Source organism: Rhipicephalus sanguineus, chromosome 1 (genome assembly GCF_013339695.2).
Source record: "Rhipicephalus sanguineus isolate Rsan-2018 chromosome 1, BIME_Rsan_1.4, whole genome shotgun sequence".
Lineage (NCBI taxonomy): Eukaryota > Metazoa > Arthropoda > Arachnida > Ixodida > Ixodidae > Rhipicephalus > Rhipicephalus sanguineus.
In genome coordinates, this window is record NC_051176.1 from 27317938 (window position 1) to 27335143 (window position 17206).

The following is a 17206-nucleotide window of genomic DNA, read 5'->3' on the forward strand; positions in this document are numbered from 1 at the left end:
AGCCATCACTGTCACCGCCACGTTCCTAGCAACCTTTCTTTTTTTGCATTCGTCCCCTCTGGGTTCAGTAGCCACACAGAATGGCCAATGAGGAAGTGCAGAAACATTAACTTCAAGCCACATTATCACAGCAACTGAACACAGTGACCAAGCTAGCACAAGACAACATTCCTCTAACTTTCCTGCATAGCGTTACTGAGGAAAAACAGCTAGTATTAGGAGAACAATACAAAGTTAAGAAGAGTTGCACGTACTGTTGTCGCATCGCTCGCCATAGTAGGGTCGCCGGCAGTGGCACTCATGCTGGTTCCAGAGATCCACACAGTTGCCCTGGCCACTGCATGTGTCTACAACGCACTGCTCCTCACGTGGACAACCTTCAGACATCCCAACCTGGTCCCGTGGCAACTGCAACGCTCCATCAAGCCACACTTCTCTTAAGCATCCCACGAAGCTGCTTCTGCTCTGTTTCTGCAAACTTGCAATGCCGTTCAAGGTATCTCGGTGAGACTGTCCACTTCCAAGGACAACTGAAACCAGTGGCGTCGCTGGATCATAGCCGGGCAACGAAGCTGTTGCATTAGGGCCTTCGGTCAGGGACAAGAATATCGATCCCAATGACATTTCCAGATTCAATTCATTCCATTCAGCATTGTTCAGCCCTTTGCCGACAGTGACAGACAACGAGTCATCTGCAGACTTTACAAGTATGTGGCCTTCCGACAGGGTAACCAACAGCACGCGACTTTTGTCCATGGCCACGCGTGCTAACAGGCCCGCTGGAAGGGTTGTTCGGAATTGCATCCTCAACTTGTGATGGTCCAGTGGCCCTTCACGCTGTCGCTCAACATTGAGGTCCCAGGTAGATTCATTGTTCAGTGACGCAGTTGTAACTGTCTGGCAGGTGTTGCCAGCAAATCCCGGCAGGCAATGGCAGCGGTACGAGTGCTGCCTGTCATCTGTCAATAGTGGCTCACAGCGGGCATCATTCAGACACGGTGCTTTTCGGCAGCCAAGCAGAAGTGTTGAGCAGTTCTTGTCACCATACCCATCAGCACATGTGCATTCATAGTCGGCAACCTTGTCATGGCAGGTGGCACCATTGCGGCACGGTTGGTACGCCTCGCATTCATTCACCTGAATTAAAAAAACAGAACAACATCAAGCAAATAAGACACTCACATTCTGACCTAAGCTCAGCAACTACAAGTTTGATCATTTGTTATAAAGCACATTAAGCTGGCAAGTTGGTATGATTGCATTGTGAAAAGCAGTGCCACAAAAAACACAAGAAACAAGAAAAAAAAAAGGACGTGCATGAAGTGTCATCCTCAGCAGGTTGAGACATAGAGCAGAGCTAGTTTGAAGAATATAAAACACAAGGATGAAGATTACTTTCGTTCACAATTTGCAATCAGCCGATGCACAAAAGTCAGAGCGAAATTTCTATTCCTCTATATGTCAGCAACACCACCTATGACATGTGCATGTGGCAGCTACCAATCAGTTTGCTTCTTTAACAGTATAGCCCGCCATTTGAATAGACCAATATGCTTTGCTATGTAGACCCTGCTATGGCAGAGCTACTCTGTCAGGCCTAGCATGATGGTGTGTAATTGATGCTCACGCTTTATTATTCCTTAATAATAACTAGTTAGTACTGTATTGAAATTTGTACAGGAAGTAGGTTAGTTACATAGCATACCCTGCATATGCAATGCATGCATCTGCTTTTCTTTAATTATGACGTGCACCATATCTACTCTGAAACGCAGGCGCCACATGCGCTGAATGTGCTGCCTGCACAGCGCAGTTTCACATGCTTAAAAGCGCATAATATGTAACAGCTTTCATTGGGGCATGTTGGTATAAATTCATGATGAGAAAAGCACTACTAAAACAGAGACTTAGCAAGAAGTCTCCATTGTAGTAACGCTTTTACCATCACGAAATGCAGAATATTCTAAGTCAGGGCAGGCTTGTTGGCAGTTTTGGCCTGTATTCCAATATGCACCTTTAGTCAATTTTTCCCCCCCAGAAAAAAAGGCAACAATAAAGAAGTCGTCACTCACACCACACACCTACTGCAGGACGTATCGAACAGCTAAAGGAGAAAAGTGACAGCACCCACCTCAGTTGCACAGTCCACGCCTTCATAACCGGCCTGACACTCGCAGCGATATGCATTCACCAGGTCGACACAGTGGCCATAGACGCTGCAGTTGTGGCCCGGACAGTCATCGATGTTGTTTTCGCATCTCGTCCCATTGAATCCGGGTGGGCAGAGGCACACGTATCCGGCAGCCGTAGCATAGCTGAAGCTCGGGAAGAGCCCCAGATAGTTTTCTCGGTAGAGACTCGTATTGGAGCGCTCGAGACAGGCAGCCCCGTTCTCGCAGGGTGGCGTCGACGGCCTTGGGGGGTCACAGTCCGGTATGTCAATTTCACAGGAACTGCCCTCATAGGCCTCATGGCAGTGGCAATGGAAACCACGCACACGGTCTTCGCACGTGCCGCCATGCTGGCAGGCACCCGGGTAGCAGTCATCAATGTTCCGCTCACAGTGTGCCCCTTCAAAGCCCGTGTCAGTGCAGTTGCACTCATACCTGCACAGTTATAGGCCAGCAAGGATCGGTCTAGAGGAGCTATTCCAAGGTTTCCAGGCATTGCAAAACCTACAACATTCAACCTATAAGGTAACCTGGGCTTATATATACATATGTGTGTACTTCTTTTTCACCAATAAACTGAGTTGTGAGTTCACGCTCGTTTGTCTCCTTTCTTCGATCCTCTTTGTCTGTTGTGTGTGCACTGAATTCTTCCCAAAATGCACTCGCCCAGCTTTCTATACTTTTATTTACAAACTTACAAGCACTGCGTGACTTTTTGTGTTTGTACCTACAGAGACAGACACCCACAGTAAACTAGATGTAGACTACCTAGGAGTAACCACGACAACAGATATTATGAAAAAAAAAGTATACAGACAACACTTAGTTCTAGCAGAAAAGACAAGTGATCACTAGCGCTGCTGCTGTGGATAACATGTAGGATAGGGAAGTCCACAAGGGATAATTTCAATGCTCAAAAAGAAATTGAGATGTGTATAGTACTGCTCTCCTGGGCTTTGCAGAAAAGTTTGGGAATGCCTCACAGAGACGGCTGCAAACAATTGTTACTCCAGGAATGCAAACGGAATCAAGCAGGCAGGTGCTAACTAGCCGCCTAAGTTTTAAAAATGTTTGCCTCAAATGAGTTCACAACACCTATAACTAGGCTTGTGCGAATAGTAAATTTTAGGCCCAAAGCAAATTCGAAGCGAATAGTGATTTGGTCGAATAATTTCAAAGCAAATTCAAATAGTATATATCACATATTATAAAGAAAAATGAGCACATTTGTCATGACCAAACTAACCTGCTCAATATTTTTCAAGTTGAAACAAGGCATGTGCATATGTCATTCTTTTTGGTTCAAAGGGAAGTGGAAGCAACTTTGAGTAGTAGCAGGATTTGACTTTCGGTAGAATGCAAGTGACAACCTGTAAAATATGTTAAGTTTTAAAATTTACTATACTTAGGGCATATAAGCCGGTATAACAAGCTTTTAATCCTAAAAAATGATGAATCGAGGTGATGAGGGTAATATATGTTCATTTAATTTTGAAGTGGGGCTTCACGGCAGTGCGGATTTCCCCTGGAAATGTGTATTCACTGTACAGCACACCTCCACTGCAGTGAAACCACCTTTACTGGGGGTTACACGTGGTTAACATATGTCGATTCGTTCATTTCCTAGAATTTAAATTTGTTTCGAAGCGAGTTTGAATATTCGCACAAGCCTACCTCTAACCATTACCTACGTTTTATAGTGCTTCTACCTCAACCAAAGCAACACAACCTACTTAAATGAAACAATGCTATTTCACATGTAATATAGAATGCTATATACCAGGTAAAACAAAACACTGAGTTCAAGCATGAACCTTCGTAGTTATTATTGAAACAATTGAGAATTTACATTTGACACATCTTTCAGCCTTTGCAATGTGGGATCCCAGGAATACTGAAATTCTACATACTTCCTCATAGCTTCCATAGTATTACAACCTTACTTGATACCTACACTCCGAAAATACGTTTAGAAAATTCAGCATAAAAATGCAAACTTTATAAATGAGGATGCACTTTTGGAGGTTGGAAAATAACCATACTTTAGAATGTGCAGGGTGTTCAAAATTAAGCTTTATGGATTTCTTAAAAATTCAGCACTCAGAGGTACGTGAAAACCACCTTTGCAGAAAAGTTTTTTATTCAGGGGGACACAAAGTGAGATAGTAATTATCACTGTCAGACACCCAATTAACTAAGATTGAATATGAACTTTTTAATGAGTGCAGCAAGCGGGCATGTTTGTATTGAAAAGTTGGCGGCAGTCGTGTTTCTACACAGTTCCACTTGGAAGAATTCTTCTAGCATGTCTGTGCCCCGAAATATCCCGCTGCAAAGTTTATTCGCGGTTTGCATGATTACGCATGCAAGACAGTGAGCACCGGCTCAAAGCTCCTCCCCGATGTGCCGCGGCAGTTGGGTGCGCCGTTCAATCTGACAACGGATTGAAGGCATAGGCAGAGATGATAACGGTTACCCCTTTGCTACCGGCTGGCGATAGCAAGCAATGACTTGAGTGAACACTTCGGCATGTGAGAAGATATTCATGAAGCCATGGCTTTCACCGTTGTTCCATTATTCGCTGACTGTGGACCCACAAACTGAGCAGCTCAGTATTTGTTTTTCCCCATTCTTCTGAAGTTTTAGGTTTTGACAGAAGCCTAACAAAAACTGAGATGGAGTTAGGATTTCTGGCTCTCTAGAGGAAGAGTAAATGTAAGACATTGGTCTGGAATTGACAACAGTTTCAGTTGGCAAAGTGCTCAGTTGCTGTGAGTCAACAGACGCCTTTCCCAATGACTTGCGAAGACACACTTTCACAATACAAACTAACCGCTCACAAAAGCCACCCTATCAAGGAGTTCTCTGCAATAAACGTCCACGTTATGCTGTGGGTGGAGCAATACTGGCTGACTTCATCTTTCCTCAACAACTGGTGCATGTAAGCTAATTCACGTGCAGTTTTCTTAAATGTGGTAGCGTTGTCCGAGTACACTATTCGCAGTATTACCCGTCTTGCCCAAAATCTTTTGAATGCCATGACAAAAGCGTTTGCGGTAAGTCCAACAACATACTCAAGATGAATTGCTCTGACAACTGCACATGTGAACAGCGCTTTGTACACCTTAATGCCAGTGAAGTCTTTCACGAACACTGGCCCTGCAAAGTCAACTCCCGTAACTTCAAAAGGGCGCACACACGATCACCAGGAAGTGGGGCTGCCGGTGCACTCACAGCCTTGATTCGGAATTGCACGCAAATCACACACTGTCGGAGCACTCACTTCACTGCTTGTCACGCCCTGCGCACCCAGAACCGGGCGCGAAGCTCAGTTAAGCTATCGCCGACACCACCATGGAGCACAGGCGTCATCTCGCTGTACGTGACGTCGGCGTTCTGAAGGCGAGTTGTAATCCTCATGAAGCCCTTTTCATCGATGAAGCAATTCAGGTCTCTTATTGACAACGTCTTGTCGAGGTCTTGTCGAACTTCAAGTTGAGCTCTCTCCTTGGCTTAAGTTTCTGTCTGTGTTTGCCTGAACCAGACGTTCTCTGCCTCTTGAAGTTCAGTAGCTGTAAGTCCTCCTTCCCTATGAGACATGGGCGATCGACAGTTGTACACGAAGCGCTTTACCCATGCGGTGACTCTTGTGGTTTGCAACTAAGAACTAATTCTGTCGACTTTGAAAAGTGGTTTTGTTGTGACGCTCAATAGTACTAGAACGCTTGTCTTTAACTCGGACGCAACTTGTTTGTCTACAGCTCCAGAATCTAGATTGTCGGGCATTCTTGGCCAACTAGATGCCGGACGTCGAAGCCAGTCCGGTCCTTTCCACCAGAGCTGGCTATTTTGAAGGTCTGTAAGTTTAACTACCCGCATCAGCACATCGGCTGGGTTTTGTGTTCCCGGACAGTGATGGCACTGGTCTGGATTGTATCTCGTGGACTCTGTTAGAAACAAATTGCTTCCACTTGCTTGCTGAGCTTCGTATCCAACAAAGTGTTACAGCTGAGTCCGTCCATGTGTGCTCTCCATTTTCCAGTGCATCAATTTTAGAGCTTCCTGCAACAATTTTAGGACTCTAGAAGCCAGAACAGTGGCTACCAGTTCCAAACGTGGTAACGTGATTCGTTTGATTGGAGCCACTCTACACATTGAAAAGAGAAGCTCAACGTCCACGTTACCGCATCGATCTTCAAGTCTCAGATAAGTGACGGCACTGTAAGCACAAGAGCTGGCATCCGCGTATACATGAAGCCATGAGCTTGTAGGCTTGTCAAATAATAACTTGAGATCACACCTGGGAAGTGAGAAGGGCTGAGATTCTTTCAGTTCATTGGACCAAGTTTCCCACTCATTTCTAAATGGCTCAGGCATAACTTCTTCCCACGCTGTGCCATGCTCCCACAATCTTTGAAAGAGCACTTTCATCCTAACAATGAATGGTGATAGCCAACCTAACGGGTCAAAAAACCGTGCGGTTGTCTGAAGGACACATCTCTTTGTGTCGTTCCTTTCTTCAAGAAGCTCCAACACGGATTCCATGTTTAGAACAATCTTGTCGGCCGTTGTATCCCATAGTAAACCAAGAACCTTTGTAAGAGGTGCTGCTGAATGAGTCCAATCCATTAGTGATGTGTCGTCTGAGCTCATCATCATTAGTGAACCATTTCTGCAGCTTCATGCCAGCTCTGCTCAGGACGAGATTCGCTTCTTTGTAGAGGTAGAAGGCTTGAATTGAAGAACTCCTGTGACGACATCGTCAACGTAGAAGTTCTCGGCAAGTTGCATTGCCGTTGATCTCAGCACAGAATCGACGTGATAGAAATGGTACTGGAGCGTTGCTGTCAAGAGGAATGGACTTGTCGTGGTTCTAAATGGCACTTGTGTCATGCGATGTTCCACAATTTTTGGTTTAAATTCACTTGGCATCAGCATGCTGTCAAACCATAAGAACCATAAGGCGTCGCGATGAGGCTCTTGGACGCCGGTTTGAAGACACGCCTTTTTTACATTGGCAGTAAGTCCAATCTTGTGCAACGTGAAATTCACCACCATCTTAACCATGCTGTTGTTGAGCTTTGGTCCCTTTTCTCGTTCGGAGATGCTGCTCCACGTGCATGTGACAAAGCATCGAAAACCATCCTCAGCCGTGTCGTCGAGGGTGAGTCTCTGACAGCAGCATGGTGTGGTGTCTCTCTCTGCTGATTGTGATCCATGGATTTTTTCAGCGTGATCATCCAGTTCATACTGTCTGACTGCTTTGTCGTATTGCTGAATGAGTTCCGTGTTGTTTCCAAACTTCCGCATTAAACCTTGTAGGTGTCTAACTGCAACACCTCGGTTGTTTGAGAGATCTGTCTTGACGCACTTCCACGGAAGCGCTACTTCATATCTCCCGTTCTTAAAGGCAATTTTCTCCATGAATTGCCGTACCACTACATTTCCTTGGTCGTCGTTAGAAGAAGGGTCCGAAATGCCTATGCTGTCTAAATCCCAGAATTGCAGTAGGGCTTCAGACACGTTAGCTTCTGCACAACTCGTGCAAAGTACACAAACATGCACACTGACTTCGTTAAAAATGCACCCATCACATGGAACCGGTCCTTGAAAGGTCCAGCCGAGCTTAGTGTTGATCGCAGCTAGTCTGGTGACTTCCTCGTGTGAACAAACGTCATTTAGCACTATCTTCCACATTTGATCGGCTCCAATGAGTAAGCTATAATGCTGACTTCTGTCTTTAGGCCACGAAGTGATATAAAATCAGCAATAAACTTATTTTAAGCAACCAGCTTCTGCACAAATGCGTGTGACTGTGGAGGTTCAATCGAATGATCGCAAATAAAAGGAACCTCTAATGCCTCAATTTCATGCCTGACTCTGTCAAACTGGATCATTAACGTCACCTTGACTAAGTTGAGTTGCTCTTTTGGCGTGCCACTCGACCCACAAAACACTTTCACGTCTACATCTACCTTCTTCATTATTGGCAGGCTTAGTTTTCAGGATATATCTGTTCTGATGAACGATCTTTGACTTCCGTTGTCGAGGACTCCTCTTATAAAGCAAGAACTGTGGTCACCTAGAGCCCATGCTTGAAACGTCTGTAGTAATATGTCATTCTCCAACAAGCTGCCTGGAGACAACTGAGCGGCAGCATGCAAGCTCAGGCTCGGGTGTTCACTTGGTTTCTTTGTTCACACGTAGTTGGGGTCACAAACAGCTGTTGTGTGCTTCCCTTTACAGTTAGCACATCGGATATATCATTGGCAATCTTTAGAGCGGTGACCTGATATTGTGCACTTGAAACATCTACCCGATCTGGCCAGACGGCTCTTCTTCTCATGCAAACTTAAGATGTGGCACTTTAAAACCTTTTTTAAAGTTCTTGATCGATTTTGATGGAACTTGCAGAGTTTAAGAATGTTTGTGTGCTGATTTCAAATATCCAGCTAGTTTTTTCCTATGATAAGTAGTTTCCAGGATATCACAAACACCTACTTCTTTGTTTAAGGCCTATTAGCTAATTAACCAGAACCTGCACACTAATGTACAATCCACAGAATACATTGAGAATGTTTGTGGTGTGTCGTAAAATATAAATCTCTGCTTTAGGACATTTCCAAGCAGAGTTGTGGGCTGTTGCACCCAATTTAAAAAACGCCCCAATTAATACCCAAAACAAAACTTTGATTTAGAACATTTTCTGAAGAAAGTACTATAACAAAATTTGCCTTACGACACATTGCATTTATTTATCTTGGAAGCGAAAAAGAAATCGTAATGATAACCCAGACAGAACAGAAGATATTGCCCCTCCACTACAGGAAGAGCATGAAAAATTGTTTGCCGTTTGCCCTCAATTTAAAGGGCAGGATGCACGGTTTCGGTTTTTTAAAGTAAGATGTGGATAGAAGACGACGGTATGCAGCAATGAAAATTTGTAACTAGGTGCACAATGATGTCAGGAGCGTGAAGAGATGGCCAGCGAAAGCTAGATTTTTTTGGTGATTTTCATTCCCAAGTGCCACGTCCCCCTTAAGGCAGAGGTGCACGCTTCCGTAGCATGTGCGGGTGAAAGGCAGAAAAAACAAGTGCCTGTTGTCTTGTTAGATTCGCTGCGCAAAACGGAAGTGGTAGGCATCGCACTGGGCCTCCTGTCACACTTTCCTTCAGGTGTGTCGCGAACACAGGACTCCTGTTGCCCGCTTTTTTCATAGGCTTCTGCCACCAGCCATAGATGATCCAACAGCTGCTGTAGCTCCGTCTCTGATGACTGAGTCTCGTTGGGCCTTTGCAGTGAGCTCTGTCACCACAATGTCATTGGGGATCACCTTGGTCAGAACCTCAACAAGCATTGCAGCTTACGAAGGCTCCGATTGTCCAAGAGCCTTAAAATCTCTTACATTTATGGTCCCCGTATTTAGGAGATTCCTCATGACGGTCACGTCAGTGTAACATTGTACAGGCTAGACTGCAGCGTTGTACATATTCCTCTAAAACAGGAACGAAAGCTCGTTCCGCATTTTTTCCCAATCTTGGAACGAGTTCCCGTTGCAAGTTCCCTTAATGCAAAAGGAACTCGTTCCAGTTACATTTCGAAAATTGGAATGTGTAGTTACATTAACGTTACATTTGACTATTTAATGAATATACAGTGCCAGATAATCCTGAGGTGAAATAATGTGATCAGTTTAAGCTTACATCAAGCTACATATATTCCACAAATTTGACATCGCCAGCAGCAGGTGATATGTAGATAAAAGGACTGTACAGAAACACTCCTAGACGAATTTTTTTAGAGACCACCGGCCATACTACAGACATGTCTAACTGCAACTTTGGTGCTCGTCTATTACAAGTGCAACACACGTGGCACTTTCCATGTCAGTCTTCAAATGCGCGCTCAGTATACTGGTCTTCAAATATTCAAATAGAAATTTCCGCACATGCACCAATATAATTAAGTTTCTAGCACAGGAAACCGCATTGAAAGGAACAATACTGCCACGCATGCTTCTTTTGCAATGTTTATGTAACTGGTCCCTTATATGTGTAATCGCTGTCTTGCGCAAACAGCTCCCGAATGGCTGGGAACCTTTCAGATTATTTCGCGGCCACCAGCGATAAGGCTCGAATGTTCAATGCCGCATGTATAAATGCCGACACACCTTACTGCAGGGCAGTTTATCGACGGCCGACGCTCTGTTCGCTGCTATCAGTGTACAATGTGTATTGCTGTAGTTTGACTTTCCGTTTCAAGGCCACAAGTTCGGCCAAATAAAGAGTCATCTTGGACACACCGACTGCTGCCTTCGTCGACGTCACGACCACATGACAATACATAGGTGTTTAATGAGTGCTAATTTAATACTGTAGTGCGAGTAGAAAATACTGTCCTGGATACATATTTGCAACTTAGTAAAGTCCGTTGTTCGCACTCAGCAAGATTTGCATGTCGATGTTGGTATCCGACAGACAAACCTGTTTTCTCGTCAGCCCTTCGTTGACAATATTGAAGAGCCGTTCCATCAAGCGCTTGAGGGAACTGCCGTGTTGTACACAGATAGGAACAAAGTCAAACTGGCTCGTAGGGGCGAGGGCAGCCTCAGTGGGCGCAACAAGAATATAGCACTGGATGTACACGTATCATTTATTGCATGACAGACATTATCGGCGCGGCGGCTGTCGAACTGAACTATAACAAAAATTATAGATTGATAGCCGATAGATAACGAGACAGTTATCTCGTTATAGTCATAACGAGATAACTTGCATTTTGAAGAGATGCTTGCCCAGACGCAACCATGGAAGGCACCGGACAGGCGCCACTACGTCACCCGCGACCATTGCCTTTCAGTCCTCTTTCCCGCCATCCACGCAACGGGGTGTCAAGGGATAGATCTGTTGATAGCTGCCGGCGACATGCACGAGATACTAAAGGAATGATCGAGCCAGCTGCTAAAAACCACGCGACAAGAAAAAAAGCATTCCCAGGAACTTGGCCGAAGCTTTGCAGTCGGCTAGCGTACGAACATAAATTAAGCCAATAAAACGTCAGAAGTGTACGCTGCACACAGCAAGGTGCTCACTCCCAAGGGATAGAACCGAAGTGTAACTTTGCCACCTTTTCGCTGGGGCCCAAGACCATTCATGCGCAGTGGGAAGCCACCGCGCGGGATTACGGTGGTTAGCACCTCAGTGCTTCACTTACTTTCCGTGGCCTATAGCGTTGTGATTGGTTGCTCTGTCCCATGCGCGTCAAACACCAGATTTACAACGATGATTTGCACCGTTCGAAGACTCCACTGAACCACGCGCATGCAGGCGCCTCGACTACTGTAAGTCGGCCCACCCTCCTTTCTCTATGCCAACAAGATCACGGGTACTCGTAGCAAAACCACCCGAATATACAGCCACGCACACACACACGCACGCACATGCACACACACGCGCACGCACGCACACACACACACACACACACACACACACAAGGCTACTTTCGAGTTGGCCGATCAAAAAAGTCACCGAGGTAAAAAAATAGCGCACCCTTTCCTGGCGGTCGCCTTACACTGGGGTTCAATGATTCTCGAATGTCAAGTAAATGTTCTCCAAGTGGTGTCTACGCTCCAGCATGGCCTTTGATTGCTGTCAGACTGGCTCAGACAAAAAGAAAGCAACATCAGCTGTTCCTTCCACATGCGGCCGGTCTCGGCATCACGCGCGTCCCTGAACCAGGCTGCAGCATAGTCAAGTGACAGGCAAGCAGCAGATTCTTGCACCTCACGCGGTCGCCCATCCGCCCAGTTCGGCATGATGTGCTGCGTGCATGCACCTGTTCAATGCTGAGGAACGGTTACAGAAGGAACGCCGTTCCCTCTGCCGTTGCTACGTAAACGCAACGAGTTACCGTTACAGTTCCACCGATCCTCAATGGAGCGGTGGCGTTCCTCTAAAACGGAACTAGTTCCTGGAACGTCATTCCTTGGAACGCCGTTCCATGCAACACTGCTTGAGTGTTCTGAGGTTGTCCAAGTACTTCTGCTCGATGATCCTCGTGTTTCCGAAGCGGTTGGTTAGAATTTCGATGGCATCTGCATATATATGAAGCATCAGTCACTTGAGTTCCCTCGATCGCTTTGGCCGCTGGTAACAACCAGAAGGGATTTCAGGTAGTGGAATCTGTCGACGCTTGTCAGACTGGTGTTTGTATGAACGGCATGCTTGAACACATCCCAGAACGGCTGCCACTGTAGCACTGCTCCATTGAAGTGAACTAAGTCAAGCTTCACTAGTCTTGAAGCACTGGCAACCGGCCTTGATGCATCACCGATGGAACGACCTCCCAAAGTCATACGTGGGGTTGCAACATCGTTGGGTATCGGCAGGCCTTGGTCCGCCGTCGTTTCAGGCTGAAGTTGTTCGATGTGATAGGAGAGAAGGGACAACATTGCTGCCGCGTTGTCTTCATACTCCGAGACCAACAGGTAGTCCTCGGCTGCTTGCTTGTCCGTGAGGTGTCCCTCCAGTTGTTTGTTCAGCACCCATAGACCGTCGCTACAGTTCTTCAGTCTCTCGTGTAGCACTCGAAGCACCGGGGCACTAAACTGACTCGATTCAATGAGTTGGCTTGCCTCGTTACAGAGACGCGTGTGCAAAGCTCGTTGGGTCGCTTGTTCGCCCTTGATCCAATCCATCTTCGTTGCTGTGGAAGTCCTTTCATAGTTGGGTCGCTTGGATCACAAAGTGCCTGGGTTTATCAGCACCATAAAATGTAGAAAAAGAAAAGAAGCTTCGTCGTAGAAAAGTGGAAAAAGGGCAACTTGATTGCCCGGAGCACATTTGCAACGCCTCCATTGCTGGCCGTTCCAAATCAGTCTAAGCTCGAGACACGAGCCGCTCGCTCAAAAGGTGCTAGTTCCATCATCGTCACTTTCTTCTAACATATTTAAGACAACCACTTTGAGGGAGGCCTTGGCAATTAGAACAGTCTTTTCAGTTAAATCTTGCTTTTCCTTTTACATGATCCCCAGGTACCTTTCTATCACATGGGAAAGGAAACGTGGTGCAGAAGATCCCCCCATAAAATCACAACTTTCAGTTAGAAAATTGGGCTTCGGAAGCTGCCATCGCACAATGGGTCATGATGTTTATCATTAACGCAATGCCACCATCTTATAGTGCCATTGTAAAAAGGAGAGGTCAAAGGTTCAAATAGCCACAGCCACATAATTTTCCGTCCTAAATTAAGAGCAACAGACACAAACAAAGCGTAAAAATTGGCATCATGATCCACTGCTGGTCACATGTCTGCACAGGAAGTGCACTTATTGCCTGATGCAGATATGAAACACTGCTGCCGTCCCTATTCTGACAGCAGTACTTCTTTGTCCTGGCAACATTTGGTGAATATAGTATACTGCATTTTTATGCACTGAATATTCAAAATTGAAAAAGTGCTATTCAGAATGTCGGAATCTTTGAACAAAATTAATTGCATGTGTAGACCCGCTACATCAAGATGCCAAACCATAAAAAAAATTCTGGCGAGAGCCCTAGTCATAATCAACCTTACAGGTACTATGCTGCAAAAACAGAAAAGACCATCGAAAGAAGCAAAAATCAGCAGTCTACAGCAGTTCCTTCAGCTCCGAACTGATTTACCAAAGCAGCGGTAAACTCTCACATTACATAACACAGCCTTCTAAAGAACATCTTGTATTTTCGGCAGTGCACACAATGGTTCATATGCTACAATAGCACTTGCTATATGACCCCTGAAATAGGTGCACCGATTCCATCACTCTCAAAGTCTAAGTTAAATGTAAAAGTGTGCACAAACAGACGAACTTCCTTAACCCATTCGCTGCCAAAGCCGGTGAATCTACGGGTGCACCAGCAGCGGCAATCTTGCCAGAGCCGACGAATCGATGGGCTCCTGTATATAGTAATTTCTAAAGATATTAAGGGGTGGCAGCACTTGTTGGCTTATCTAAAGATGCCTGGATACATTGCTGCTAGATGGCAGTAGTTACTTGTGTTGGTTGAAGGCCCTTTGGCGATATTCTTTTATCATTTCTTGTTCTGTTTTTGTGTTGTTTTTTTTTCAGCCAGTGGTAGAAGAAATGGCGCCACCTAGCGCCTTGAAGCGACTGAATAGGCTCATTTTCCGCGCCAAATTCCTTCTAACCTCGTGAAAAAGAATTCCTGAAGCCAGTGTTAAAGTCTGCGAGGCATAAGGAAAAATAAGTGAAAGCCACTGGGAGCGCAAAAAGTATAGTGCCACCCTCCACATGCCAGAGCGCTTGAAACTTTTTCACACTTTGAAATGCCTGTGAACTGAAACAACTTGAGAGGTCAAAGCGTGAATTTTTGTGAGATGTAAATAAATCTATTCTGATGTGCTTTCCAGGAAATACTTGGCTCAGTACAGAGGGCCCACACAAGTGTTCAGCAGTGAAGATGTTAATGACACTATGCCACCACTGCTGCAAAAGGTCACCTAATAAAATGCTGAAAGCCAAATCTGGGGGACCTTGAGCAGCCCAACATGTGTTGTAATGGTCGTCTTTGCAACAGGTACAATGAGCATGTCTAGCTGGTATGTCGCACTAGGTCTACCTGGAGAAAACAGTAGCACCGTGAAAACTTGTAGTGATGTCATTGATAGGCAGCGCTGGATACCTGTCTGGTGTTGCAACACAGTTTAACAGGTGAACAGCTATATCAAGGCCAGGAACGTAATGAGCTAATTTTGGCTCCCCAGCCAACATTGCTACAGCCAGGTTTCGCCATTGCCATGGTTATTAAGGAATCGAAGTAGCATGTTGCCCAATCTTCCTCACCCATTGACAAGATCCAGGCAACCTGCTCCGTTGAGGCATGGTCCCGATTGGCACTCGTCAATATCAATTTCACAGCGAGTACCCTCGTAGCCCGCAGGACAGTTGCAACGAAATCCATTGACCTGCATTCAGTCCAATGCATCAACATCGTTTACATTTGCAGACTAGGAGCCAAGTGAAATGATAACACTGATATGCGAAAAAAAGTACCCCTTATGTCATAAAACTAAAGCGTAAGCGAAACAATTTAAGCAGTTCAAAATTATGGCACTTTTGCCATGAAACATTTGCCATGAAAGAAGGTTAAAGACAGAATATGGGAGACAACACAGGTGCTTGGTATTGGGTCTTTTAGCAAAGATTAGGTTTCAAGTCTTGAAGTGGAGAAGAGGTCACAAGGTTATTTTCTCAGCAACACATTACTGATTACACCAGAAAACAGAAACTCTACAACATAATTATAATCTTTGTTAACATAATACCACGTTTATCTTTAATTATTTGCGGTAGAGCACACATTGAAATGAAAAAGTTAAGACAGGCAGCATACCAAACATGCTGAATTGGCAAAATTTCTGAGACTGCCAAAAATTGTGTTGGCAGTCTCAAACACAAGACATTATACTAAAGGGAAGATATCCTATAAAATACAAAGAACACAGCCATGGGTGTACAGAAAGCAATAAGCAAAAAAAAAATGAAGAAAAAGCACAACACCACACTTTCATTAAAAAAAGTCACAGTTTCGCCGCAAGGGCGAAGCAATGAATGCGATAGCAAGAAACTAATGCTATACGAAGTGAGGCTCGCCAATGGATACTCTCAGTTTGAACAGTGCTCCTGTTGCAAAGGCGGGCGAAGCAGCGAAGGAAACTAGCGTGCTTCAAGTGTCGAGCTGTGACACTTGATAGTTCGCGCTCATCTTCCGTTTGTTCGTTTAGCGGCGTCTCTTGAGCTCGAGTGACTTTCGCACGCTTCGTAAAAAGAGCGCGGACATCACGGTGAAAGCTTGAAACATCCCTCTTCCCCTCACCACGAGAAAACCGCGCGAGCAGACAGCGGAAGGGCAAGGTTCTCTCTGCGCAAATATAAGAAGAAGCGAGCGAGCTCGCCGACGACATTTAAATGCGCCCGTCGCGCTCCTAGCGCCACCTCGCTGGTAATGAAGAAACGCTTATAAGCGCCGGCCGTCTCTGAGTCCGTCCAGTGGTAAAGGGTGTGTATGTAACGCTCGCCGTTAGCTACGTAGAGGATCTGCGTTTTGTGGTGCAGTGGTTAGCGCCACTCGCTGCGGAGCAAGAGGTCCCTGGTTCGATTCCGCGCTTCGGAAGCATTTTCCTGAATTATTTTTCTTTGGGGCTTTTATATATATATACATACATATACGGTGCATGACGGCGACGGCGACGGCAAAATCCAGCCGAGACTGTCCATATAATTGCTATCGCAATAAAAGTACTCCAACGGGGATCATTACTTTGTGTCTGGCCTGAAGCCTTCAACATGATTTGGAAGCTAAGCTTGTTCCACTGTGAAATAATGCCCGGAAAGAAAAAGCACTTTTGGAAATATCATTCTGCTGTGCTTTATCGCACAGATCGCAAGTACATAATCACGATGGCTGGATATCAAATGGGGTAACAAAACATGCAAGTCTCTGCTGCTGCAAGGATATTTTCATTTCCATGCAATGCAGTTTCTTGTTTCCTTTGAAAATTTTATGAGCATAACCTTTCATTTTATATTCGGGTACCCAAACTGTCATTCCAAGCACCTAGTCATGAGTAGAGTTTTGATGCACGGTGAAAAGCAGCATGCACCTATTGCAGCAGGTGCTCTAATGCAAGTGGAAAACTGAAACCACATAGTGTTGTGCCAAAATAGACTACATTTGCTGAGGGCTCCACAAACTGCTGCACATAGTTTAAGTCACCACGTTTATACCTTTCAACTATCGTCCCATTCTCCCGTTACATATCAGCACAATGGCAGCACCAAGTAAGCAACAGGCACAGAAAAATTTTGGTCGGCAAGACTATCGGCAGGGTCCTTTAATACTTTTCTTCTGGTCACGAAATTCCCGTGTAATGCTATGGGAGAGCTTAATATAGCGGCTGCAGGTGCCGCCCCGCAGTGCTGGCGTAGCTAGAAGGGCAACCAATGAGGAGGTGACAACGGCTACCCGGAGAG

The 17206-nt window shown here is 45.4% G+C and overlaps 1 protein-coding gene across 1 annotated transcript in view; it reads right to left on the reverse strand.

The window, feature by feature from the left end:
• LOC119406482 (protein crumbs-like) overlaps positions 1-17206 on the reverse strand; it is a 286551-nt gene that overhangs the window by 55987 nt on the left and 213358 nt on the right. Inside the window, exons 14-16 of the mRNA XM_037673508.2 lie at positions 15017-15138; positions 2132-2606; positions 255-1137 (exon numbers count right to left, since the gene is read on the reverse strand). Of these exons, the coding sequence (XP_037529436.1) occupies positions 255-1137; positions 2132-2606; positions 15017-15138 (1480 nt within the window). The remainder of the gene's footprint in view (positions 1-254; positions 1138-2131; positions 2607-15016; positions 15139-17206) is intronic.